The sequence below is a fragment of the Terrapene carolina genome, unplaced genomic scaffold, assembly GCF_002925995.2.
Source record: "Terrapene carolina triunguis isolate 2854851 unplaced genomic scaffold, T_m_triunguis-2.0 Scaffold89, whole genome shotgun sequence".
NCBI lineage: Eukaryota > Metazoa > Chordata > Testudines > Emydidae > Terrapene > Terrapene triunguis.
The window spans coordinates 12,780,354-12,807,265 of NW_020664440.1; the positions used below are offsets into that span (position 1 = coordinate 12,780,354).

At 41.0% G+C, this 26,912-nt stretch overlaps 1 protein-coding gene across 1 annotated transcript in view; it reads left to right on the forward strand.

Moving 5' to 3' along the window:
* Positions 1-26,912, forward strand: part of CNTN4 (contactin 4) — a 353,580-nt gene that overhangs the window by 241,232 nt on the left and 85,436 nt on the right. Inside the window, exons 9-11 of the mRNA XM_026650447.1 lie at positions 2,179-2,315; positions 3,876-4,005; positions 10,460-10,610. Of these exons, the coding sequence (XP_026506232.1) occupies positions 2,179-2,315; positions 3,876-4,005; positions 10,460-10,610 (418 nt within the window). The remainder of the gene's footprint in view (positions 1-2,178; positions 2,316-3,875; positions 4,006-10,459; positions 10,611-26,912) is intronic.

The following is a 26,912-nucleotide window of genomic DNA, read 5'->3' on the forward strand; positions in this document are numbered from 1 at the left end:
CTGAGCTGTGCGGTGGCGTGGCTGGCTCCAGCCAGACGACACGGCTGCCTGTCCTGGTGCTCTGGGCAGTGCGGCTGTAGAGCCGTCAGCCACCAGTGCTCCAGGCAGCGCGCTAAGGGGGCAGGGAGCGGGGGGGGGGGGTTGGATAGAGGGCAAGAGAGTTCGGGGTGGTGGTCAGGGGGCAGGGGTATGGATAGGGGTTGGTCAGAGCGGGGTTGAATGGGGGCGCAGGGGTCCCGGGGGGCAGTCAGGAAGGAGAGGGGGGGTTGGATGGGGTGGCGGAGGGCAGTCAGGGGCAAGGGTTCTGGCAGAGGTCAGGGAGAAGGGGTGGTTGGATGGGGCAGGGGTCCTGGGGGGAGTCCATTGGGGGCAAGAAGCAGGGGGGGTTGGATAGGGGGCAGGGGCCGGGCCACGCCTGGCTGTTTGGAGAAGCACAGCCTAACCGTCCCTCCATACAATTTCAGAAACCTGATGTGGCCCTCAGGCCAAAAACTTTTCCCGCCCCGCCTTAAGTATAACAGTAGGAAAGGTGGGAAGGGGTAAACCTTGTCCACCTCTCCATTTTTGGTTGTGAGGTCTGTTTAAATTCTACATTAACATTGTTTCACCATATTAAGTTTGCCTTTCTGCTTTTGTAATTCCCCACTGAGTATTTCTGTGGTGTATTTAAGATTCTATGCAAATTTCTGTGTTTTTCCCCTTTGGTTTGTTGTTTGTTGTTTATAGACACAGTGGGAGAGGAAATATTCCATGTGGCATATGTGGAATTAGGTGCATATCTGTCATGAACAGCAACATCAGTTGCGACTAATTCCCCAGACAGAACATTAAAAAAGTATCCCAGCTCTTTGAGGTTTCTTGGGTCTATCAGCAGGAACATATAAAGACAGACACAGCGGTATTTAAAGTGTAGTGATGTCAACTTTCCATTCGACTTAACGTTTGGTGTTTGTTATCAAGTTTGTTTTTTTCATCTATTCTGTCAAACCTTTCTCTGATCCCTCATCTCAGTCTAAACGGGATTTATAAAGCCGTTGTCTTTTGTTTGAGAAATCCTAATTGTTTTATCTGATTATCGAGGGAAAGTATAGAAAAATATTATCCAGGTTCTTGGAGACCTCTGCTGGTAGTATTTTTTTTTTAATTCTTTCAGGTTGTGTTTGTTATTTTAAAATAGGGCAAATCTATCTTTAAGAAAAACCTGAAACACATCTGATTTTAGTAGAGTCCTGAAGCTCAGGCTGAGTTTTTTTGAAAGGGTCACTGGGGTTTTGTGCAGTGAACTAGAGACAAACTTGCGCCAATGTGGCTTTGTGGGGATAACATAAACTCAGTTTTTTTTTCAAGATTTCAGCAAAACTTGAGAGTTACAGCAGAAATTTGCTCTCAGTTTTGAGTATGGATAATTTCAGGGTGTGAAAACATACCTGACACAAAACTAGAAAAAGGTTTATACTGACACCTGCGAACGACAAACGCCAGTTTTCACAGAGATCTATTTAGAAGATTAAGTATGTGAAGTCAGTACTTTAAAAGCTACTATTTTAAGGTCCCAATCCTCTGAACCCTTATTGACATGAGATGCCTTTTTCTGCACATGTATCCTTTATTCACATGAGTAGCTCAGGTTTTGCAGGATCTGTCCCTAAATTAGCAAGGGGCCAAGATGTGGTATTAGGTTCTGCAATTAAATCTAAATACCAACTATCCAAAATTTGAAATTAGGCCCATTACAGAAGCATGACTGAGTACAGTGCTTGAATGTAGATCCTAACATTTCCAAAGCTTAAAGGGTTTTGATCAAGAGCTGCAATCCAGCACGCCACTTAGGCCCAGTTCGTGAAAACATCAGGAAAGCACTAACTTCAAGCATGCCAGGAGTCCCGTTTATTTCAACGGCACTTCTCATGAGCTGAAGTACTTCATTTCTGAAGATGTGATTTTTTTTTTATTAAATACTTATATTAAAAATAAAAGTTGGGAAACTAGGTCCTGATCCTGTTCCCATGGACTTCAAAAGAAGCAGAATTGGACCCCTAGGGAAAAAATCGTCAAAGCGAATCCAATGGTATTAAATATGTGATTCTTTGAGGAAAGCTATTTGGGGGGTTTGCTGGCATCTAGAAAATAGACTCTCGTTTACAAACATGGTTTTATTCATTACTTTCTGCATTGCAGCACCACCTAACTGGATTCAGAAAATAAGTGATGTGCACAAAGCTATAGAAGAAAGCATCTTTTGGGAGTGTAAAGCAAATGGGAGACCAAAGCCTTCATACAGCTGGCTAAAGGATGGTGAACCATTGATACCTCGGGTAAGAACATTGCTGAAGTCTAATGCCTATGTTCTTTGAACGAGGTGGCCTTTTGCAGAATGTTCTATATGGATTCTGCTGATTTGGCAGCTTTTTCATGTCTGCATAGTTCACTGCCTTTGAAATAGAAGTGAAAACAATGATGGAAATTCAAGCTAGAGCATATTTTCTACCCTCGTGAGTCAATGCCATTGTATGACATTGAGTTCCTGTATTGAAGAAAAATAGTCCTTTACTTTCTGTAGGATGATGAGGAAGGCTTCAGGACAGGTTCAGAAGAGATTTATATTAGGGCAAACAGGTTACATGAAACAATTATACTTTTACAAGTATCTATAGCTCTGTGGAAAGAGTAATTCATAATACTAATCTGATGGTCGAGAGGCCCAGTAAAATCAGGTACCGTGGGGTTTTAGGACATAAAATGATTTTCATTCGATAGTTTTCAGCTGAACTTCAAATGTTAATGAAACTTTGGCATTTCCTCCAGTCTCTAAACAATAATCCAATTCCTCTTGTTCAGATTTGTTCCTGTACAGGCAACCAGAGACTTGACCTGCCATTAGCAGTGCCATGAAGAACTGCCTACAGATTAGCAATCCATAGAAGTGTGGGATAAAGCTCACTCTCCCCCTGCCCCACTCCTTCTCTCACTAGAGGGCAACTTTGAGTCCTAGGATTGTCTCAATTAGACAGCAAAACTAAAGCAAATTACTAAAGGGTTATCAGGGTAGCCTGCATTTTTCTCCCTCCACTTAATGTGAAAGGACATGGATGCCTAGATTTGATCAAGTTCTAATAAAGATTGCACAAACATTAAATTGCCACCCTGCAGCCAAGTAGAAAGCCAATAGCTCTTTATATTCCTTATTTTTTTAAAATGGCAGAACTCCCAGGGGGGGAGGGAACATTTTGCTGTACTTATTAAAATTGATAACACGAGTTCCATATCCTTAGGCTGACAAATGATACCATAGTCTTTTGTTCCACACGCTAATTTTACTTCATGCTGGTCACTAGCAGATGGTCTTGTTCTTAAATCACGTTAGTGGCAGAAATAAAGTAAAGGATCATTAAATTATTAACATCTACATTTTCCCCCCAGTAAACTGCAGCTGATTTTAAATGTTTCTCCCTGCACCACCTAAGATGATTATTATTCCTATTAACCTTCAGAGGGCTACAGGCTAATAACTCAACTGTTTTAAATGCTCTCAAGAATGTATTTGACCATGATACACTACCTTAAAACAGAAGTGCATTTTTAGATTCGAGTTTATCTCTTTGAAGGGGATATTAATCTGAATGGTTTAGGTATTAAATCAATGAGAACTCAAGGGAGAGTCCTCCAATTTAAATTGCATTTACCAACTACGGTATTGGTTTTTCCATTTAACGTCTAACCTGATATAAATTTAGTTGACAGACAAATAGATTGTAGCATGTAAATTGTTCATATTACTATTTTTTTCTTGTCCCCTGTGATATAAGATATGACACAGCTGCTGTAACATATAAATTCTAAGGTGGGGTTTCCTTATTTGTTTCGTTGTTCTACAGGACAGAATTCAGATAGAACTTGGAGCACTTACAATAACAAATGTGAATCTGTCAGATGCAGGCATGTATCAGTGTGTAGCAGAAAACAGACATGGAGTCATTTTCACCAGTGCGGAGTTGAGTGTAATTGGTGAGTTTCCTTTCCTAAAAACCGAAAATCTCTTGTAACCTATACCAATGTTGTGAAGCTTAAATGTCTCTGCCAAGAGTACATCACTATACCTCCGGCACCAAGGAAACAAGTATACTAAATATTATTGAGGCAGGTGGAGATACACGGAATAAAGAATTCCGCATATCACTCTATCTTGTTGTTAATACAGGTACCTGAGCATGAAAGTTGGTGGCGTACCACACACCTCGTGGTGTTTAGAAGCCCCTATATCAGCCTTTTAATAAGACAGTAGGAACCAGTGATAGTGCAGTTGGGACTTGATCCATGTTGAACTCAGTAAATCTGTCTATTGAATACAGAGTCTGAATTGAATCCTCTTTAGGAAACTGCAAAACTTTCCTCTTTGAATAGCCTTTTCACCCTAAGAATGACACTCACAATGCTGACACCCTCTTCAACCCCTAAATCCCTAAAAGACCTCTACCTTAAGCAGAGTTTTGACACCACAAAAAGGGAAGTGCCGAAGACTCCGTAACATCCCATAGGGACTTCATTATTGCTACTGATTTTATGTGGAAAGCAGTATAAAACCCTAAGACAGAGAGACAGACTGACTTCAGTGGGTCATGCCCATGTTATATATCCATATTAGTGATCATAATGACAGCTATAAATTGTGTCAATGTATTGCAATAGTAAAACTGCAGTTCTTCCTATATATCTGCTTATAGTCAAATTGTTCTATGACTACACGACAAGAGGGTTCCATTGTATGCATTTTTCTTTTGCAACAGTCTACTATGAGTACGTGCTGAGCAGCTCATTTGTCAAGTGATTGTCAATCCACACATGGGAATTTAAAAAGTGTTAAGTATCAGGGGGTAGCCGTGTTAGTCTGTATCTACAAAAACAACAAGGAGTCTGGTGGCACCTTAAAGACGTGAGGTTTTTACCCACGAAAGCTTATGCCCAAATAAATCTGTTAGTCTTTAAGGTGCCACCAGACTCTTTGTTGTTTTTAAAAAGTGTTATGCACTCTGAGGCCCATTCAGCAAGTAAACACTTTGGGGCTGGTATATTGGCCTCTATTGCACTGGAGTACAGTAAGAGTAACTCACTAGTTACACCTGGTAAAATTGGTGTAAGCAAGAAGAAAATCAGGGTCAATTTGTGTAGCACTAGAGCAAGTCCAGAATGGAGAGACAGGCTGTTTGCTGGTCTTGCATATTGTACAATTCCGTTTAACCCGGGGTTTTGGCTATCCCTTCATACCATAAGATAAAAAGAGTTTCAGATAATGAGGAGCCAACCAGACAGTTTTACAAGGATCCATGGACTGAGCCTCAGACCATCACTTTGAACTAGAAATCTTGTCTCCTTATCTTATCTGCAGAGGGGGAAGCTGGAGCACAGAGAGACTAATTTTGATTCTCCTCTCACTTATTCTGGTGAGAATCAGGAGTAGCCCCACAGTATTCATTGGCAGCATAAAACTGGTGTGAGATCAGAATCAAACCTAAAGGGATTTCCAGGAGGTGTATGTCAGAGTCAGGGATAGAACTCATGTCTCCAGACTCCTAGTTCTGCACTGAATTAGACAGCTGCCCTTCCTTCCTTCCTTCAGCATAAGCTTGCGAGTAGCTAATTTGCTCGCTTACAATGTTGGGAAGGTTCTTTCCATCAGAGAGAAAAGAGGGAACCAATAAAGAGGTCAGATTACATGCAGCATTTCCAAGGGGAAGCTAGAGTTTCTGATTTAAACAATCTAGTTTTAGGAGTTTTCAAAGAGAATGTTCAGTACCATTGTTTGCTTTGTCCTTAAGAACAAGGCACGAGGTGTGTTCTGCACATCACATTTCAATGTAGGTCGTCCTTTTATCAACCTGAGAGATGCCTACATAGAAAAAAACATTTTCATCTAGAAGTTTGCTGCTCGAGGAAAGTACAATCGTGTTCAACAAATTAGGCTTCACAGTGATAAGATTTATTGGGCATGTTGCCTACTGTATAAAAGAAATCCAGATAAACCACTGATGTTTTTCCAGTCTATTCAGAACTGCTATACAAATGAGCCTTGTAAGGTAGGCAGAACCTAGCATGAGATAAAGACCCAGATTCTTCACTGCATTCAGGCTGCTCTTGGTATAGGGGGCAGATCCAGCGCTTACCTGTGCCCTAATAATCTCTGGATGGTAGAATGGCCTCTTGGAGCTGTTGGCAGCTGATGTCATTTAGAGTAGCCCTAAGACTGCTCTCTCATTCCTGTGGACTTGACCAACTCACAACAGCCCTAAGATCAGGAGTACAAAAACATGGCTGAAAGTCACTTTTACTTTTCCAGTGTTTGGCTGCAGCCGAGGCTCTAGGCCAGTATATTGTGGAGTTGGTGGGTGATCCTAACAATAGCCCCCAGAGAACACAGAGAGGAAAGAGTATAGTGCAATAGCTTCCCATATCCACACAGGAAACCGGGATGGATTTGAGATGGCTTTTACCCTGATACTTCATCTCTAAGAAAACCCAACTCTTCAAGGTCAGCATCTCTTAAAGCAGCAAACAAAATCCCTGTTTCTCTATTCTGTCTGCCTCTTCAATAAATCCCTGTGCTAGTATGACACTCTGCCTGTCTGACAGCAGTCCTATTCTGCATTATACCCCATTTCATCAGGGCCTGTGCAAAAATGTAATGGGTAAGCAAGGAGTGCCTGGGGTCTTTACATATAGTGTTTTCCATCTTCATCAAGCTCAAATGTAGAACAGGTCTAAGAGAACTGCTCCATGCATAACTAACAAGGACCTTAAAGAGTTAGTCTTAAAAACCTGCAGATCGAGAGAAGGATACGGTTAATTCTATATTTGCTTTGTTCACATTAAGGTTGCAATGACTCTGTGCTGTTGAGGAACTGATCCTTCTTCTATATTAAGACCAGTTCTTTGTTCCAAATAAATGCTTGAAATAAAAGAACTAGTAGAATACCGAAAAACCTGCTTTACAAATATATTGGTAAATCCAAGACCTGAGTTCAATTTTCTGTGATTCCTAGGGTTATGTTATCTGTTCACAAATATTTAGGCTGTTGCTGAGTATTCAGTATCTTATATGTAAATCATAGTAGGCTCTGTGTGGTTCCCCCCCCCCCACACACACACAGAAAATGACAAGAATGATGATTCTGCAATAAATGTGGTGTTCATTATTTTCCAGTTTAAAAAGTTACAGCCATCTCATACCATCGGGGAGCAAAAACAATAGTCCTGTGTGACTCAGGCTACTATACATAGAACACATGTATACAAGTAACAAAAGTGAATAGTCAATGCAAACACTTTGCAAGCAAACCATCCTCTGAAAATTAGTTGTCTAAACTGTTCAGTAAACATTTAAAAGTAACTGATCTATTCAATAATTGATTTCCAAATTATTTGTCAATAGAAAAAAAGTGGCACATTTTATTTTAAAATTGGTAATTAATATTGTTCTCAAAGAGCAATGTGACCAACTCTGATATATATAGTATATTAATATGTAGAGGTCCTCACTTTGTGTCTTCTATTTTGAAAGGTTTTTTGGCTCCACTGTTGTTTTTCTGGTACTTTGATAATCTCCTATATAACATATGTACTTTCCTCTATGCCAAAATGAAACTATCCATCTATGATTACACATAAAAGGCAAGACAGCCCAGATGTTAGTTGACTCACAGATTCACAGAAATTGGAGATAGAAGAATTCTCTTAGGTCATATAGTCCATCCCCAGTCAGCAAGAAGTTATTCCTTACCCTATGTTATTTTTGCATTGGAGGCAGAGTGGATGGCAGAAAATTAAGTGACAGAGTAGACGCTTCAAGAAAACTGAATTTCTCATGGGTTCCACTCTCCAGTTTTGTACCACCCTGCTGCTTCAGGAGCATTTTAGACATAGGCCTAGTTTGACTTCTATATTTGGGGGGGGCAGCACCAGTGCAGACAATGGGGCTATGCATGGGGGGGTCAAAATCCGTGCCTACCTGAGTTTGCAGTTGAGCGGGGGGGAGGAATACCTCCCCCCCCCATCCCTCCCCAAACTATGGTCATGATTTTAGATCATTATGTGTAACGTCTACTTGATCTATAAACAGTGAATTAAAACTCTCCTGAAGTAGCGGTGTAACACAAAACTGCAGAGCCAAGCCAAATCTTTGGGCTCACTTCTAGAATTATATGCCATAACATGAAAAAGTTTTTAATTTTTGCCACAAAGCATTTTGGCAACCAAGTTCGATATATTATCAAGCAGAAATTATTTGCTAAAACAAACAAGCAAACAAAAGACCTGCATCCTAGAAGGGAGTTGTGAGGACAATCATGCATTGGAACAACAGCAGTAGATTTGAAAATAGAATGCAAAATGAATGTCATAATTCAAAAAGCCAAACATGGTGCCAAAGCATTGTATTCAAAAGTATAGCTGTATGAAATGTACTGTGAAATGAGCTCTGCTATGATTAGTACCCATGTAAAATAATCATATTGAATTAGTATATTGCATCATATCTTAGCTAATAGGACATGTAAGATGTAAAGATAACTTTTTTGTAGTTACAAAAGTAGCAGATTTAGTGTTATCGGTTGTGGGGGAGATGAGGTCTTTTCTAATTTGTCCCAGTTTGTAGGTGTCACATTTATAGGGCTGGCCATTTTTTAAACTTGGATTTGTGCATACATGTTAATTATAGTAAATACAGTATGTACTCCATAATTCAGTTTAATTCTGGAAGTTGTTGAAGACTTTTTAGCAAACAAAATTTACTGTATGCTTAAAGATAATTCAAATCACAAACTCTTGGCTTGACACTCTGTGTTAAGTCCTAGTACTTTCCGTTATATTGCACAAACCTTCCAGGTTAGCCACAGCTGACAAACTATACAGTGAGCATGGACAGAATTGATCATTGTTCCAGGTGGTCTGTGGGTTTGTGAATGAAGTCTTCAGGGGACACCTACAAAATGTGTTTTTTGGTTTGGTTTGGTTTTTCCACACCTGTGGTTTGAATTATAAAACATATTTTTAAATAAAACTTGAATGTCTACTGAAATGGACCAAACTTTCAGCAGGCTTCCTCGCATCTTCCAAATTTCCAGGCACTTCTGTTTGCACATGCCTGTGTAGGCAATTGTCCATGCAAATAGGCATCTGTAAAATGTGCAGATGTATTTAAGGAGGCCTGAAGTAAATGTTGCTGTGTAACAAGATTTTTGTTCCCAAAATCCTGGAAGACTTACAGATCGAGGGGGAAAGTGGGAGCACCAAGTTCAATCAAAAAGCCTCATTTTGGGTTTGGGACAGATAGACAAAGATGTATGTGGTCAGCTGAAAAACATTTATCAAATCCTTTAACTATCACTACGTGTGTTAAGTTTGATTCTGAACACAATGAACATATTTATATACTATGGGGCTTATTTTGACCTAAAATTGGTTTTATACAAATATAAATATTTGGGGGGGGGCAGCTTCATAGTACTTCTAACTTATTTACTCTAGTGTAAAAAGAGAATCAGTTCTTGTATCTATACAAAACTGTGCAGCTTATTTGAATATAAATGTTACTTTTTCTGACTCTTTAAATTGTAGATACTATTAGCATGTCAACATCTGCCAAGAGCTCCAACATGATGGAAACCGAGATATCACTTTTATTCGGCACTCTAAGTATAAAATAAATTGTGCTATCTCAGAAACCACTCTGGAGTAATTGTTTGCAAATGCTGACAGTTCAATGCTGATCACTGTACCTACAGTAAAAAGTGTTAGAACAAGAAACATTTATGTTATTAAAAAAAAAAAAAAGCTGAGAACCTAAATGTCCCACTAAATTCCCTGAGTCACTCAACCTCTCTTCAAATCACAGCATTTATTGTCCTATATTATGTGTTCCATTCCATAATTATGGCAACAAACATCTCCCTGCATACTGTTGTGTTACGCACACACAGTACTGGGGAAGAGATCTGTAATCGCCTGTGTACTGTTAGGCATCTTAGCATATTTTCATCATCACCACACACTGTTATGTTATGAACATGGAAGAATGACACCCACTGCACATATAAGTATTTCTGATGTGAGCTTCTCCAAATTGCACTGTATAAATGGAGCCTGATCCCTAGAGGTGTAAATCAGCAAGGGTCCATTGACTTTATTAGGGCTACACTGCTTTACACCAGCTGAATATTTGGTCCGTGATCTTTAGGTTTCATTACCAATACGTTTTGCTATTAAATATATCTTTCCAAATAAATTAAGCTTTTAAGCACAGAAGTATCTATTTTCCTAATCAATCTGCATGTGTAGCTCCTGATGCTGAGAATTACGGAAGTTACAAATGTAAATTGGTGAGAGGATACACCAGAATATTCTAATGTTAAAAAAAAAACCGATTGGTTCTTTCCAGAGTGAATTCTAAGCTTCTACTTTTCTTTTTCAGCTTTGGGTCCAGACTTTTCCAAAACCCTGTTGAAAAGATTAACTCTTGTTAAAGTGGGCGGTGAAGTAATCATAGAGTGTAAGCCAAAAGCTTCCCCCAGGCCTACTTATACTTGGAAGAAAGGAAAAGAGATCCTAAGAGAAAACGAGAGGTAAACTCTTAAAGTAACCATTACTTTTGTTAGCTTGCTCCAACCCAAGGGCTTTCAGCAATGAAAGCTAAAATGGTCATTAATAGCTTCCTGGAAATGACTTGCAAATAAATGTGAAAACAGCTAGTGTTCAATCTGTGGTATTTGGGGTGGGAGAGCTGCTCCTCTTGTGTTCATCCCAGGCTCTGTAGAGTGTTAAAAAACAAAACCTGCCAAGAAGCTTATCCACTAAAGATATAATCTAGAGCAAATATTTTTGCCTTTGGATTGCTCCAAAGAGCCATAGTTCTTCAAAAAGATTTCCCAGGAGATCCTCTCCCTGAAACTCTCTACTGTAGATTACTGTCCCTTGTAAATTATTCAGTCTCCCAGCAAACAACAGTTATTTGGGGTCAGTAACTAGTTTGGCAATTGTAATGTCTGACTTGGAGACAGTACTTTCTGAGTGGCCAAGTCACATTTATTTTATACCAAGGATGATATTTGCAACCAGCCTCAACATGGCCTCTAAATTTGCACATACAGTCAGGTGTTGGTACTGAATATTTTGATATCTGATGGCTTTATCTACCCAATTTGTGCAACAGTTGTGCTTGTAATTATGCACAGGAAAACAATGGAAACCATTCTTTGAAAATTTGTCTCAAGGAATTTATGAGATAGTGTTACATGCCAATTTTGGTGGCATTAGATCAATGAGCAGAATCCTGTACTGCTAGCAGATAGCTGACATTTTACAGTTCTTAAAATTAATGCATGTAGCTCTGTGTTTATTAAAATATTGTCAATGGAAATTGTCAAGATTTCTGGTACTGTTGGCTTTCACCTGCCCACAAGGATGACTTTATCCTTCATCCTTCAATCAGTCATGCTCGAAATCAGCAAATGCAGAAGTGCCCAAATACTACTTTTAAAATATGTACCAACCTTTTTCAGTGCTTAGACTGGCTCAGGTTTGATTCACCTGAAATTCTAGCCTCATGCTTTGTTTTATCTGAACTGCTTACCTGTAATAACCCCATTCTCATTGCAAACATTAGAATGGGTATGTCAAAATTTAGGCTCATTTATGGCCAGATGCTAAAACATGATGAAGACAAGGGTGCTCATTGCCTTGCAATATCTGACATTTATTTATTAAGCTATTGCATTATGTGCTGTTTGCTTTGAACTCTCAAGATGCCATTTTCAATTGGCCAGTCGTTTTGCCCCACTCCCTCTTTAAAGTGGGCTACATCATGCATTGAACCCATTGAAGTAAGTGCAAGTTGTGCCTGGATGAGCACTGCAGAGTTTCGTTCAGTCTTATCTTGTGGATGAAGTATAGAGCTACCTCTGCCAACTAGAATATGAGGCAAATCTAGATTAAAGTTATAAAAAAGTGTTTGGGACTCAGGATGTATTGGGTTTTAAAACTGAGATATCTTGTTCTTCAGACAAAAGACTGTAAAGAGAATAGAAAATGTTGAACATTTAAGCCTTTACTGTCTCAGAATTGTGAGCTCACTGTTCTACTTGCATTCTGCACTAGCCAAACTCGGTATCTGGAGTTTGTATAAGCATCACCTGTGCACATTTTCTCATGTGCAGTGGTGGTGGGGTGACTGAGGCTTGGTTTATTTGGACAAAGGGCTACTATCTAGAAGGAAAAGTATACGAATATATTTTTCTCATCTAAATATTTACTCTGACTGTGATACAATGCTGACCAAGCACAATTCTTTGGACTTTAACCTTATCCTCCCAGAAGAAAATATGAACTAAAACATGAAAACTCTACTTTAACTCCTATAGTTATTATTAGAAAAGATTTAGATACAGAAGGGGTTGGAGTTGGAAAGTAATAGATACCATTTGAATTTAAGGAAGTGTGGTTCACCAAAATAGTTCATGAAGGTGGGATCATTTTGGCTTCTAATTGGGGGAAAATAATCAAATAAATGAATGGTTCAACAGGACACAGATTAACTACGATATATTAACTACTCATTCATAAAAGCCTTAGCAATTCGCAGTATCACATCTGTTCCATATTCACTGGAGAGAGCCAGGCAAGAGCCAGATGCAATTGTGGAAAAAATAGCAAAGAAGATAATGATGACTAATGCAAGATCTGAAGCGTGACATCAATACATTCTTTCATATGGACCCAAATAGAATTACTGTTCTTCCAATTATTTCTCCTAGCCCTAATGCCTTAATAAGACAATTTTCCTTCTAAGGCTACATCTACACTACAGGGGGGAGTCGATTTAAGATACGCAAATTCAGCTACGTGAATAGCGTAGCTGAATTCGACGTATCACAGCCGACTTACCCCGTTGTGAGGACGGCGGCAAAATCGACTTCTGCGGCTTTTTGTCGGCGGCGCTTACTACCACCTCCCCTGGTGGAGTTAGAGCGCCGATTCGGGGATCGATTGTCGCGTCCCGACGGGACGCGATAAATCGATCCCCGAGAGGTCGATTTCTACCCGCCGATTCAGGCGGGTAGTATAGACCAGACCTAAAGTTTCCCATACTGTATTATTACTACAAATCCATGATAGCCTACCTGCCCAGATGTAAAACTGGGTACCATTGGGGTTCCTGGCTGCTTGGAAATATAAAAACTCTCTCATCTGCTACATTTCATTTATTGTTAGAATGAAATTCAAACTCAAACTTTTTAAAGGCGTCAAATACTGAGAGGGGTTTTTTTCCATGCACCCCTCCCCCTCCACTTTTCGTTTTTCCATACCATGGAAATGTCTCTGAATGCACCCAGCTCAGATCTCGAGTCTTGCAATTACTTGCTTTGGGGTGGAAATATACAGTTCTCTCACTCTTAGGGCTTCTCTACCCAGTGAATTAGTGTGCAGCAAGCCAGGGTGTGAATCTACAGTGCACTAGCCTGCTGTGTGCTCACTGACCATGTGAACTGTACACTACAAATTCTGTAGTATGCTTTGACATACTAGCCATGTAGACAAGCCCTTAGACCAGGTCCTGAGTTCACTATCCCATATATACTAACCACTTATCACTCTGCAGGTCCAAATAGATTTGTGGACATCTGCTTGATCCTCCCTTCAGGAATCCATGGCCAGTGATACTGAACAACAGCCTTCTTCATACAAAGTACTCTTATTTAGCAGCTGGAACAATGTGTCAGAGAAAAATGGATCTTAAAACAACAAACAGCCTGCATGCATATTTAGTCTTATGCTTCCCTTCAAGCTATGTTAGACAGGCTTTCCCTGTAAGTTACAGGAACAGAGACAATCCAGCTTGCATTCTTCTAACAAAGCTCAGATCCTCCAGTGTGTCTGTGGGTCTCCCAGTCTCTCTCTGACTGGTTCAAGAAAGCTCCACCTCCTTTCTGTGTAGGGTTCTGAGCCCACTTACCGTATTGGTCAATAGTTTCTCTGCTTACAGGCCAAGATGTGGCATCTTCTGGTGTTTAAACCTGGGTTCTTCTAGTCAGTGGGATCTCACACTGAAAGGCCACCTCCAGTTCACCCAGCTGCAAAATGGGTACCTTATGCATCAGGTTACGGCAGTCAAAGGCAGTTGGATGAGATGCTGGCCACATCAGTCCCTTGTGTACTATTGGCTGTGAAACTGATGTGCCTTAACCCTGTCAGCTCGATGAGCCATTGGTTCAGGGATCATTCAGCAGGGCCTATCCAGGACAATGCCCCTGCAATGGCTTCTGCTCCATTGTTTGGGAAATTAAAACCATTCATTCTCAATGGGGTATAATCAGAGGCCTGATTGCTGTCTCCCCCTTGTGGGAGGGTGTTGAAACTGCCTGATCCCCTTGCTTAGTCTAACATTCCATTTTAGAAGTCAAGCACACAGACCGCATTTTAGATACAGATCAAAATAGGCAATTTAATACAGAAGCCTTATGATCATACTTGATCCCACCAGGGCACACCGAGGTTGAGATTGTTTGTTTGTTTTGCCTCTAAGAGACTCAGCACAGAACTCGCAGCCCCAGAGGAGGGGGAGGCTCTTCCCCCCTAGGTAATTTAGACAGCTTTAGAGGCCTAAGTTACAGCAGCCATCTTGGCTGCCCTCTGGGCAGCAGCAGTGCTCAGACTCTGTACAGCCCTGCCATGCCCATCCTGCCCCAGCTCATCCCTATGCCAGGGCTTGCAAGGGGATCTTCACAGCACAGTCTAATGGATATCTTCTGCAGTGCCTGTGCCAAAAGAATCCTTTGGCAGGAACCAGGACATCTTAAACCCCTTTATGCTGCTGCAGCTCTCTTACCAGGCACAAAGGGGCCAGAGCAGGAATGAGTCCCTGGGGTCAGACTGAAAATGCTAAAGGTCCAAAGGCTTGTGGTAAATCTTGCATCAACTAGAGCCTTTCAATCCAGGATGGATGTCTTTCTCAAAGATATGTTCCTGTTCAGCCACAATTTATTGGACTTGATGCAGGACTCATTGGGTGAAATTCTCTGACCTGTGTTATGCAGGTCAAAGTAGTTGATCATGACGGTCCCTTCTGGTCTTAAATACATTGAAATCTATGGAAAAAAGAGCATAAAGAATAGCTGTTGCTGGGATATTTCCATCTGGGCTGGGAGCAGAAATTTTGGGTAGCACGTGAGAAAAGCTGTTCCCACGAAATTTCCAGCCTAGCCAACTCTGCAAATGTGTGAACTTTGAACCAGCATCTGAACTTCTGGATACTTCTCCTAACTGAACCTCAGCTCTGATACTGTGGAGGTTAATTGATGTGGATAGTCCTTCCAATTCCAAGAGGAATTAAAAGCAATGTTAATGTGCCAGTTCCCTGAGATGCTTTGAATTCTGCCATATCATGGCAATTGTTCAAGTTCCTACCTTGGGGCTCTTGTGACTTTGCAGACAGAGTGTAATATCAGGGAATAACGTCTAGAGGCAGAAATAACATGCATCATGTGCTGCTGGGAATCCTGCTCTGGGGGCTACTGCTGTCCAGGAGGCAGAACTAAATGCGATGCTCAATGTTTGCCTAGAAGGCACAGCCTATCTTGGAAAAGAGAGCTTTATTGCTTTAGGTTTTGTATTCTTCTCTGGAGGCAGAACTACTGTGTACTGTGCCCTTAATGAACAACCTGCCCTGGAGGTATCGCTGACTGGTGTTTGAAAGCTCTACCATTGTGTTATTAGGAATTCTGCCCTGGGGTACAATTATATTATTGCAATCATTAAAGGCAGTTCATCTCCATAATAATGGAAATCCTGCCTTGGAGGCATAACTGCATCAAAGTAATGTTAGCAGCCTGGCTCCAGAAGCTAAATTATATATAGCTGTAGCATAGATATAGACATGCTGCGAAATCAGCTCTGGAAATAAAGACCGCTCCTACATAGCTATGGATCCAGAGTTCATTACCCGTTCTTGGTGCTACATGAACATCCAAACACATTATTCACTGCCAAGAGCCTGTTATGTCCTATGGGCAACATAGAACATAATCCTTGTGCAAAACCACATTACATATGGCTGAAGCAGCCCAGTAGAGGATTTCCCTGAACTGGGGTAACTCTTAGTAATGCAGTGCTACCACAGCAGCTCCCATCCTCCAAGCCTTCAGCATAAGGGTTAAGGCCAGACATCCTAGATTCTGGCAATTTGTGGGTCTCAGAGTAGACCCTTGAGACTCTGAGCACCTGGTAAAATGTAGAGTAGACTTGCTGCTCTGCCTTATGCCAGATAGGTGTGTGGATCAGGAAGAGGAGGTTGCAAACTTTTGCACCACCAACTTCCTCAGTTCTGCCAAGCAATTTGGCCCTATAATTTATTGAAAGTACTAGTAGACTAGCAGCAGGGTCTGAACCAGATCCACAGATCCCAATACCATGTGGAGGAGAGAGAAGATGTGGGCCCTACCGTTCTTCTCCCTTCCCCACCCCTTTGGAAACAGAGCTGGGGCTCTAAATATCGAACAGTTAATGCGAGCTTTGGTCAGAAGAAAATGCTAATTGAATCATGGTAACAATGGACACTGACCCATGTTCAGTTACAGGGCCTGATACTGCTCTCAGTTACACCAGTGTAAATCAGGAACAACTTCACTGGACTAAATAGTTACCCCAGTGGGAGGCTGATATAAATGAGAGGAGATTCATATTCTCCCTCTTCTCTTAAACTCTTGCACCTTTAATGCAAGTTTTTGATCAAGCATTTTATGTTTCACCATATTCCCCATTTGTGACAATAATTTCTTAGCATTAAATGCCATATACTGTTGGTCAGGAAGACTGGATTGGGGGAATCATGACAGACTTGTTCCTACAGGGTTTGTGAATCCTCTCATAATAATTCAATTACAATGTTAGATAGATTTGTTACCTAAACTTGTGTTTTAAAACCTTTATTTTTCAGGTGATCTTATTATAGAAAGCTTTACATTTCTTTATAATTACAGTATGGTTCCTGCAGGGAACTTACTCTCAGTTATAGATAGAATGCCTGATTCGGCTCTAGCGTACATGGGTGTAAATCAGAAATAACTTCACTAAAGTCAGTGACTATAGTGGTTACTCTTGGTTTACAATATAAGTGAGAGAGAATCAGGCCCTGGGTGACTACAGATAAATACAGGTGGTACATAGAGCGTTGTCAACTAAAGCTATGATGTTCACGCACAACCATGCTCATATTCCAAATTGAGTAAGAAATACCCTATAATTTAGGTAACTATCCACCCGGAACTATGTAATTATATCAGAAAACATATTTTTAAATATTTATAAATATATATTCCCCTTCATTTTAGCATAATCCTCCATAGTCCAAATAATTATAACATTGCACAATCCAAAAAGCTTGCAAGCAGTAGAATATACGCTAAATGGATAAAGTTTGGCACATTCAGCCAAAGCAGCATTGCACTTAGTACAATATGATTTATTAATCTGCATTACCAAACTTACTGAAGCCTCAAGGTTGGGTTTTCTGTAAATACCTTATTGCATTTTTGTGTGTTTGTAATATATGGAAAGAATATTTCTGTCTGAACTGATCTTATTCCACAGAATGTGCCTCACCTTTGATGTGAAATCATGTCGCTGTTGAGGAGTGTTGGGCAAGGATTAGACCATAAGGCTTGCATCCAGAAGTTATAGGATCCTTTTCTTGCTCCATCATGGATGGCCTGTCACTCTCTCTCTCTCTCTCTCTTTCCCCCTTAATTTACACCCTTATATATTGGGGATAATCACACTTATGTACTTCACACGGGGGCGGGGGGGTTAACGAGGCTAAATGAATGTTTGCAAAGCACGGACAGTCTTCAGATGAAAGGCGCTGTTTTAAGTGGTAGGTATTCATTTTAGAATATCGGTCTCCCTGTACACACATCAAAGCTTATTACTTTTCCATGACCAGTCACAAAAAACAGAATTTTTAGTAACTGTCTAAAATGCCAAATGCTACTCCACAAACATTTCTGCATAGCTCCAGTGAGTAGCCTTTGCAGGGATGATCCAAGAAAGGTTTAGTTGAAGGAAATCTTCCCCAAAGCCCCAGAGCTTGTTGTGGGGGTGCTGTGCAGCCATTCCACTGATGTTTCTATAGCCTAAGGACAATAATGGCACATGGGAGCCCTGTACACCCCCTTATCTGAAAGAATTTAGGACTATGGAACTGCATAATGATGAATCCGCTCACTGCTCTCCCCCTCCTAACTCCTGCTGTGTACTGCTTCTGAAGACAGGCACTGTAGTAGAGTAAATCTCCACAGCACAAAGGGTGTACTCAATCTGCTTTCATGGCAGCTCACAGCTGGGTCCTCCTCCACCCCAGCTGCAGAACCACAGTGATTCAGTTGTGATTTAATGCCTTCCGTCCCCATGAAGGGGATGACCGCATTTGGCCCTTATGCAGGCTAAGATTTGGACATGCTCTCTCTCTCTCTCTCTCTCTCTCCACGTGTAGGTAAGTGAGAAATCTTATCTTCCCTTTTCAGACTTAGAGCTGTGCAATATGCAAAGATGACAAGAGACCCTATGGTATGTCTTGCCTTCAGATTCAGTCATTCATCCTTTTCCCCTTCCATCACACATTGAGCCCAATAGTCTATTGTCAGTTATCCAGTTTGCCAGCTCATGTCAAAACCAGAGCTTGAGCGTTTCCAAACCAGTTAATTTTCTGTTAACATAATTAATATTTAAAATTCACAAATGAGGGGCTCTTGTTCCTAATGTTTTCCTGAAAGACACTGAATATTAAACTGATGCTGCTACCAGACACACAGTGGAACAGAAAACTAACTTTACTTTTATGCCAAAAAAGATTACTCTCCTCCCATTCTGGCTCATGTTAAGCTCCTTTACCATTAGAATTCTCTCCTTTGTATGAACATACAGTGTGTGAATTGTTTATTCAGTTCATTTGTAAGGGGAAAAAATCATAAAAAGTAAATGATGTTCAGGACTGCTAGCAAAGAATGTGAAAGTGTCCAATTAAACAGCCGCTCACAAGGACTTGTATAATAGCAACATCTGTTATCTTAATTAAACAAGTTTCTTTATAAAGGGGCCTTCACGGTGCGCTTTGTTACAGCACGATCTGACCTAGATACTCTAGGCGTGCTTGCTATCTTCATGGGAATTTTCCCAGTTGGTCCCATTTATGTTGCAGCCTTGACAAGCTTTGTGATATATGAGTGCACAGACACATGCACAGACACAAAGCCGTATTGTTTAAGTCCAGAAGGTTTTCTTTTTTATGAAAACCAGTAAAAACAAAGAAATGCAACATTCAAACTGATCTTCTTCTGTTTAATTCACTGAGCATAGGTACTGCAGTGCTTGGAGGTCTGGCGCATTGCTCCTTAAATTTATACTTCTGCCATATGAAGGCTTGAGGGGACAAGCTAAGGGGATATGGTAGTATTTTCAAATGTGCCTGAGGGCCAGATTTTGAAAGATATTGCGAGTTAGGCATCTATCCCTAAATCCAATATTCAAAAGTAACTAAGGAGGCTACATCTCACTGAAAGTCACTTAGGCCTGGTCTACACTGGGTGGGGGGATCGATCTAAGATTCGCAACTTCAGCTACGAGAATAGTGTAGCTGAAGTAGACATATCTTAGGTCGACCTACCTCGCGTCCTCACGGCGCGGGGTCGACTGCCGCCGCTCCCCCGTCGACTCCGCTTCCCCCTCTCGCTGCAGTGGAGTACAGGAGTCGACAGCAGAGCAATCAGGGATAGATTTATCGCGTCTAGTGTAGACACAATAAATCGATCCCCGATAGATCGTAGTGTAGACGTACCCTTAGGCTCCTAACTCGCTTAGCTTGGCTTTTGGAAATTTTACCCATAGTGTCAGCACGGACGTTTGGATTTCTTTGCATTGACTTCTTGGTGTCACAGACCATCTTTACTTAAACACAGAAGACCACAAATTGTATATGAGTCAACACTGTGATGCAGTGGCAAAAAAGGCAAATGTCATTGTGGGATGTATTAACAGGAGTGCCATATGTAAGACATGGATGGTGACTGTTCCACTGTACTCTGCAATAGTGAGGCCTCAGCTGGAGTCAGCCCCAACGGAACCTTCCCAAAAATGGGGGGCCAGGGGCCCTGCCCCCTCCATGTCCCTACCCCTGCCCCTCCACTTCTGCCCGAGGATCTGCCCCCAGCCGAGCCAAAAGCTGGAGCAGGCTGGGAGCCGCAGACCCTCCACCTGCCTCGGGAGGCCCACAACAGCCCCCGGACCGTGTCCCTGCCCTGCAGGCTCCCCACCCAGGGCAGGTGGAGGGTTCATGGCTCCCAACAGCTGTCTGCATGGCTCTTACCCCGACCGAGCCCTGGCTGGGGTATGGGGCCTTGGAGCCGCAACCCAGCCATGGTAAGAGCTGGGCAGCCAGGCAGCTGTGAGGAGCCACGGACCTTCTACCTACCCTGAGCAGAGGGCCCAGGGGTGGGGACATGGGCTGGGGACTGCTCTTGGCCCCCACCCCAGGCAGGCGGAGGGTGTGTGGTGGGGTGCCCCCTGCTGTCCAGGCTCCCCGGCCGGGCTCCAGCTGCCAACCTGGCCGGGGGGGCTTTAAGGGGAAGAGTAGGAACAGGGACAGGGGGGCCCATGGCAAAAAGTGAACGAGCCGGGCACTGTACTCTGCAAAAACACTTTCAAAAAGTGGGAGTGCCAGGGCCCCCAGGACTCCCCTCTTCCAGCGCTGAGGACTGGAGTACTGTATCCAGTTTTATATCACACTTTAAGAAAGATGTGAACGAATTGGAGAGTCAGAGGAAGAGCCACAAAAAGGTTTAGAAAACCTGACCTATGAGGAAAAATTGAAAGAGCTGGGCATAGAGTGGGTATGTTTAGTCTAACGAAGACTAAGGGGACATAAGTCTTCAAATAAGTAAAAGATAATTATAAAGAGGACAGTGATCAATTGTTCTGCTTTTCCTCTGAGAGTAAGAAAAGAAGCAATTGGCTTAGTTTGCAGCAAGGGTAATTTAGGTTGGATATTACAAAAAACTTTCTAGCTATAAGGATAGTTACACCCTGGAACAGATTACCTAGGAAGGTTGGATGGTTGTAAGAACAGGTTAGACAAATACTGTCAGATCTAGGTATCCTTTATGCTGCCTCAGCATGAGGTGACGGGCTTAGAGGACTTTTTGAGGTCCCTTCCAGGCCTACATTTCTGAGATTCTGTAGTTGTTTCAAGGCATCCTACTCTCTGCTATAGTTATAGGGTTGGAGTAAAAAGGCTGGCGTTTATTGAGCCCTTCAAATAAACAAGAATCCCATCACTTTAAATCATTTAGCATTTCATTTCACCAACACCATTAATTGCACATCAATCACATGAGGATGAAGTAGTATTGGATATTTCAGCTCTCTCTTGGTATCCTTACTTCATTGATTCACCAATGAAATGTCTTGCCCAGATTACCTCATCAGCTGGGAGCTGGGAAAGGAATTCAGTCCTTCTGCATAACCAGAGCAACCCTGAGAATACTGCATAGTCAAAACTGGACGGAGACTCTCTTTGTCACTTAGCTGGAGTTTTTCTGTAAAGGAAAATGTTGCTTATTGCAATACATAAAAATCACACAGTATCATGTAAATTAAAGTTATCTTGTCAGAGCATGTATTAAGCCATTTCTGATTTCTTGCTTTCTAAAAATACACGGCTGATTTCTCTGGCCCTGATTTAGGAAAGTGCTGAAGCACATGCTTACATCCATGCTTAATGATATAGCACTTAAGCCTGTGACTAATTGCTGATCCTGAAAGAGGCTTTCTAAATTTGGGCTTCTAATTGCGTCAGTTTCACTAAGGTAGCATGAAATCCGGACCCTATTGAAGTCAGTGTGGCCAGGATTTCATCCTTGATATATGTGCACTTAGATCCTAATTCTGCAAATGTAGTGGTCTGCCATGTGGACCTCCTTGCAAGATCATGGCCTCAGTGCACTCAGATCTGTGACAGGAGGAGAGAATGCAAAAGCTCCAGAAGAATCTATTCATCTTGGCACCACTACAACCCAGGAGGTGTCGTCCAGAAGCTAGATGTTCAAACTGAGAATTTCAAAGTAGTGTGTGCAATTCAGACACACGTTTTGCTACAAAAATGATATCATGTGAATCAGACTCCCCTATTCTACTTTGAAAATCTCAACCTACATGCTCAGTTGTCACTCTTCTAACTAAAGTTAGTTCGTGGAGAATTAGCCATAAGATATATTTGTGATTTTTAAATGATAGCAGTTCTTGGGCTCACTAGCATTACTTAACCGTCATATTGGACTTTTAGAATTGTATCTGAATAGCCTGGATGTGATGGACTTAATTCATCCCCACTGTGCTACTTCATTACTTTTATCCTACTGCGATTCACCTTATTCACAACAATGGCCATATTGACTACTTATATTACTAGAGTAAGAAGAATTTGGCCTGTTATTTGAAATCTAACTTATTTTTATTTTGACAGTGTAATGTATACAATCCTCTTTTAAAAAAAAATAGATCTTCTAAAAGCTTCCAAATAACTAGCAGCACTACTCCAAAATATGAAGTTACCTGCCAGTTAGCCAAACGATTGTTTTTTATGTTCGTTACTTTGCTTACTCAGTTGAGTGTATTTTCTTCGCAAAATTGGATATTTTAAGTTAAGCCAGTAGGTCCATATTCCATAGTGATTTACCAAAGAGGTTAAAATTTGGCCCATAACTTTAAATAAACGTGTGTGTGTGTGTGTGCCGCTTTCTACTTTCTCTGCAAGGGGTAAGCTGAATTGAGTAATAGAAAGGTAGAGATTTTTCTGTTCAACTTTTATTTTTTGGAACTTTTGATCCTTAGAAAGGTTTAACAACTTTGCTTTTCTAGGGGGAAAAAATACATTAATCGCTGTTTGCTCCCAGGCTGTCATTTTGCATGCCAAGAACCGTGTTTAAAAAATAAAATTTTTGGACTTACTCACAAGCCACTAAAACTAGAAGGATTTTGCGTAATGGAAATTCTGACATTATTTTAACTATAGTTCTATATAACTGTACCATTTTAAAAACAACGAGTAAGGAAAAATTGCAAAGCCAGATAAGAAAGAGAATGCAAATTGGTTTTCCCTAGCATTTTAGATGTGTCTCGAGTTAAAGAGTATTAATACAGATTCGGGGGAGAGGGATTGGTTGCCTTGAACTTACTTAATTATTTCTTAACTGTTCTCAACATCAAAAAGAAAATGACAATAGGATAGAAAATACATATTAGCCACATGGTGCCTGTGTCCAAACAGAGATATTAGTTTCATATTGATAACTTGACAGATGTAGTGTAAGAATTTGTTTTGGACATGTAGTCTAGTGGCATTCCAGAGAAGACCAAAACCCCAAAGGAAGCTTCCAACCATTGTCTTGCATTGATTGTGTTGGCTATTTTTTTTAATAAAGCACCTATGCAATTTCTTTTAGGCAGGCAGGTAGCCAAATCATCAATAACTTGTCGGTTTTTCATTACATCCTGCCTTGGTAGAGTGAAAAATGACACTGTGTAAATAGCTTTCTGAGGTTTGAATTGACATTACAGCATTTATCTTAGTTCTCAAAGAGGTGGCTTTACCTTGTTTGAACATGTGAAATAACTGGCCTGTCAACTTATTTTAACCCATTTACTGCAAAAGAGAGCTAAAATTAAGAAGTTAACTACTTGACTGGACAGAGAGAGGTCCAAAATCACTGGGTATCCTATCCTTAAAAGGAATCATTTTAATTGATTATTTCTCAGCAGAACCTGTGCTTCTCTGTATTTTGTTCAGGGAAGGATCAAAGTGTGATGTCGCACAAGCTCATGGATATGTTCAACACTTTCAATCTAATTTGTGGCTTTGCGGAGTTTCTTTGATAAAGCACCTTGGCTGCCTTTTGTACAGGCTTAGCTCAGTTGGCATTTGGAGGTGACTCTGAACCACACATTGTTCTTTTATGCTCTGATGAGCAGCCAAAAGTGAGCCACGTGGGCTGATCCGTGAGATTCCTGGCCTTGGCTTTTGCCAAGGCTGCTCAGAGTTCTGAGGAATAGTAACTTGTCCAAGTCTAGTCCTGCAGCTCCACACGAGACATTTGTGACACTGTAGCTGCCCATTCCAAAGGGAAGATACCAGGGGCCAAATTCTGCCGTCAGTTACAACCGTGCAACTGTACTGAGTCAAATGGAACTCCATGCATTTAACTTAAGGGCAGTATTCAGACCTCTCATTCCACTTTGCCTTATCATAATTATGACAATTGAACCATTGTAAAGGATATCAAGAGGCGATGGCGGTAAATAACTGAATATTTGGGTCCGCCATAGGTCTGGGAAAAAATGATTTGGGTCAACCCAAAATGAAAATGTTTCCAAATTGTTGTGAACCACAATGTCAAAAATATTGTGTTGAGTTTGGGGGTTTTAAAAACATTTAAAAAATTTTTGAAATAAAATTAGGGGAAAAGCCAAAACAAAATGTTTCAGGAATGTGGAAATAAACTGCTCTGACATTTCCAAATTTCTTATTTTTTTTTTTTACCAAAACAATTCACCAAAACCAACCCAATTTTGCAAATTGTTTCAGTGGACCTATATCTGCATTTTTCAGCCAAAGAAAGGTTTTTGCATGAAGAATTTCACTCAGCTCTACAAGAGTCTGAGCGCACTTTGTTAGTGAATTGAATGAGTTCCAAGATTTCCTAACATGGAATCAGGTTTTGCTTCCCAAGCTGACTAAAGATCACTGGTTTATGGAATTACTTTAAAGAGGTTAGAGTCCAGACTCTCCACTGATGTAAATCAGCCTAGCTCCATTGAAGTCAGTGGAGCTACGCTGGTTACATCAGCTAAGAATTTGGCTCTAGATGTATCGTGCTCTTTTTGATTGACTGCTCCCTCATAACACACCCAAGGCTCAGGAGATGGGCAGGAATCCACCCCCACTTACAGAAATATAGTATGTTTTATTGGTTTTAAAGATTCAGTTTTAATCCTCAGATTCAATCCATTTCACTCACCTGAAGCAGCACATGATTATTCTCTAAGCTTAGGACAGGGAGGCTACAATTCAGTGCTTTATTTATGCAATTGTTTGCACTTATCACAGTATAAATCTTCATTACATTGAGCCCTCAGTGGACAGGTTGGATGGTGTGCAGAGAATGAGGCAGAAAATGAGGTGGTGGGTGCATCACCTCCATGGACCACTTGTGGGGAAGACACATTTCTCTTTTCTTTAGTCTTTGTTGCAAGTATTCAAAAAAAAATGTAGCCAGTTTGTTCTAGGATTTGATTCAGTGAAGTCTTGAGCACTTCCTAAGAGGTGGCTCAGCAGCCTTCACTCTCAGTCAGTGCTTCAGTTCAGCAAGTTACTAAGAATATGCCTAACTTTAAACGTGTTTTTGCTTCAATACCTTGCTGATTTGGGGCCCAAGGCAATGAGAATTGAAGGTGCTTAACGCCTCTCGAGAGGAGCTCACAGAATCAGGCACCTAATGACTTGCACTTGGAGGATCATAGAAACATGGAACCCTGTTTTGAAATTAAGAGTCTGTCCTATAGTCCACTATAAAACCAACACCAGGTGTTGCGTCCACTGGAACCTTAAAGTATTACAATACCAATTTCACTTTCCCCTGTGAAGGGCACCTCCACAAAGATTAGAATTTGAAAAGCAGACAAAAATTCAATGCATTAAAAGTCGTCAAGATTTGTGTTTCACTATAGGTAGGGTTTTAAACTTCCTGTGAAACATAGGGTGTGGCAGCCTCCTATCCGTTATTTAAGCTTGCCGTAGTGCACTTGCTACAACGAAGGTCTCCTTCTACTCTTAAACAAACTAATTTCCCAGTGAAGCCTCTTCCTAGAATTAGTATAACATTATCTGAACTCTTCATTTAGTGCCATTCTCTCCTCCCTCTCCCCTTTGTAAAATAGTTGCCGTGGTGACAAAAATGAGCTAGGTCTGTCACCTCGTCTCACCTAGCACTAGGAAATGGTTTATCATAATCATCCACAAATTCCATAGAGGATTATGAACACGATCAATTTCTATGAGGGGACTGAGGTCTAGACCTCCCCATATTAAATTGTCACAATGTCAGAAGTCTGATCATCAAAAAGGATATTGCAAAGAAATTTCAATTATATTTATCAGTTTTTTTTCATTGACCCTTGAATTCAGTTCTCCATCCCCATAGTACAATTTCAGAACGTGCTATCAAAATCAATCTGACTGAAAGAGGCTTACTTCATACCCTCATAATAAGGGCTTGTCTATGGGGGGACACGCAGGAAAGTTAATCCTAACTAACCAAGGGCTGGACTACACTGGGAATTTACCTCAGCATACCTTCATCGCTCAGGGGGGTGAAATGAATGAAGCCTTCATTTTATCCCCAGAAGAGTTATAACACTAGCAATAGCAGTGCAACCTTCACTAACTAGTGCTCCTTGACTGCTCAACTGGAAGGACCATCAGTAAGTGCCATGAAAAAGTTCAATGTCCAGGCCTCTAAAGTCTAGTGAGAACATAAGAACAGTCATACTGAATCAGACCAATGGTCCATTTACCCAAGTATCCTGTCTTCTGACAGTGGCCAGTGACAGATGCTTCAGAAGGAATGACTAGAATAAGGCAATTATCGAGTGATCCATCCCCTGATGTCCAGTTGGAGTTTAGGGACACCCAAAGCATGAGTTCCATCCTTAACCATCTTGGCTAATAGCCATTGATGGACTCTCTGGTTTCCAACTAATGTTTATTTAGGGACAGATTGTAATTATACAATTTACCCTGAGTAACAGGCAGAGTGCGTGGTTCCACA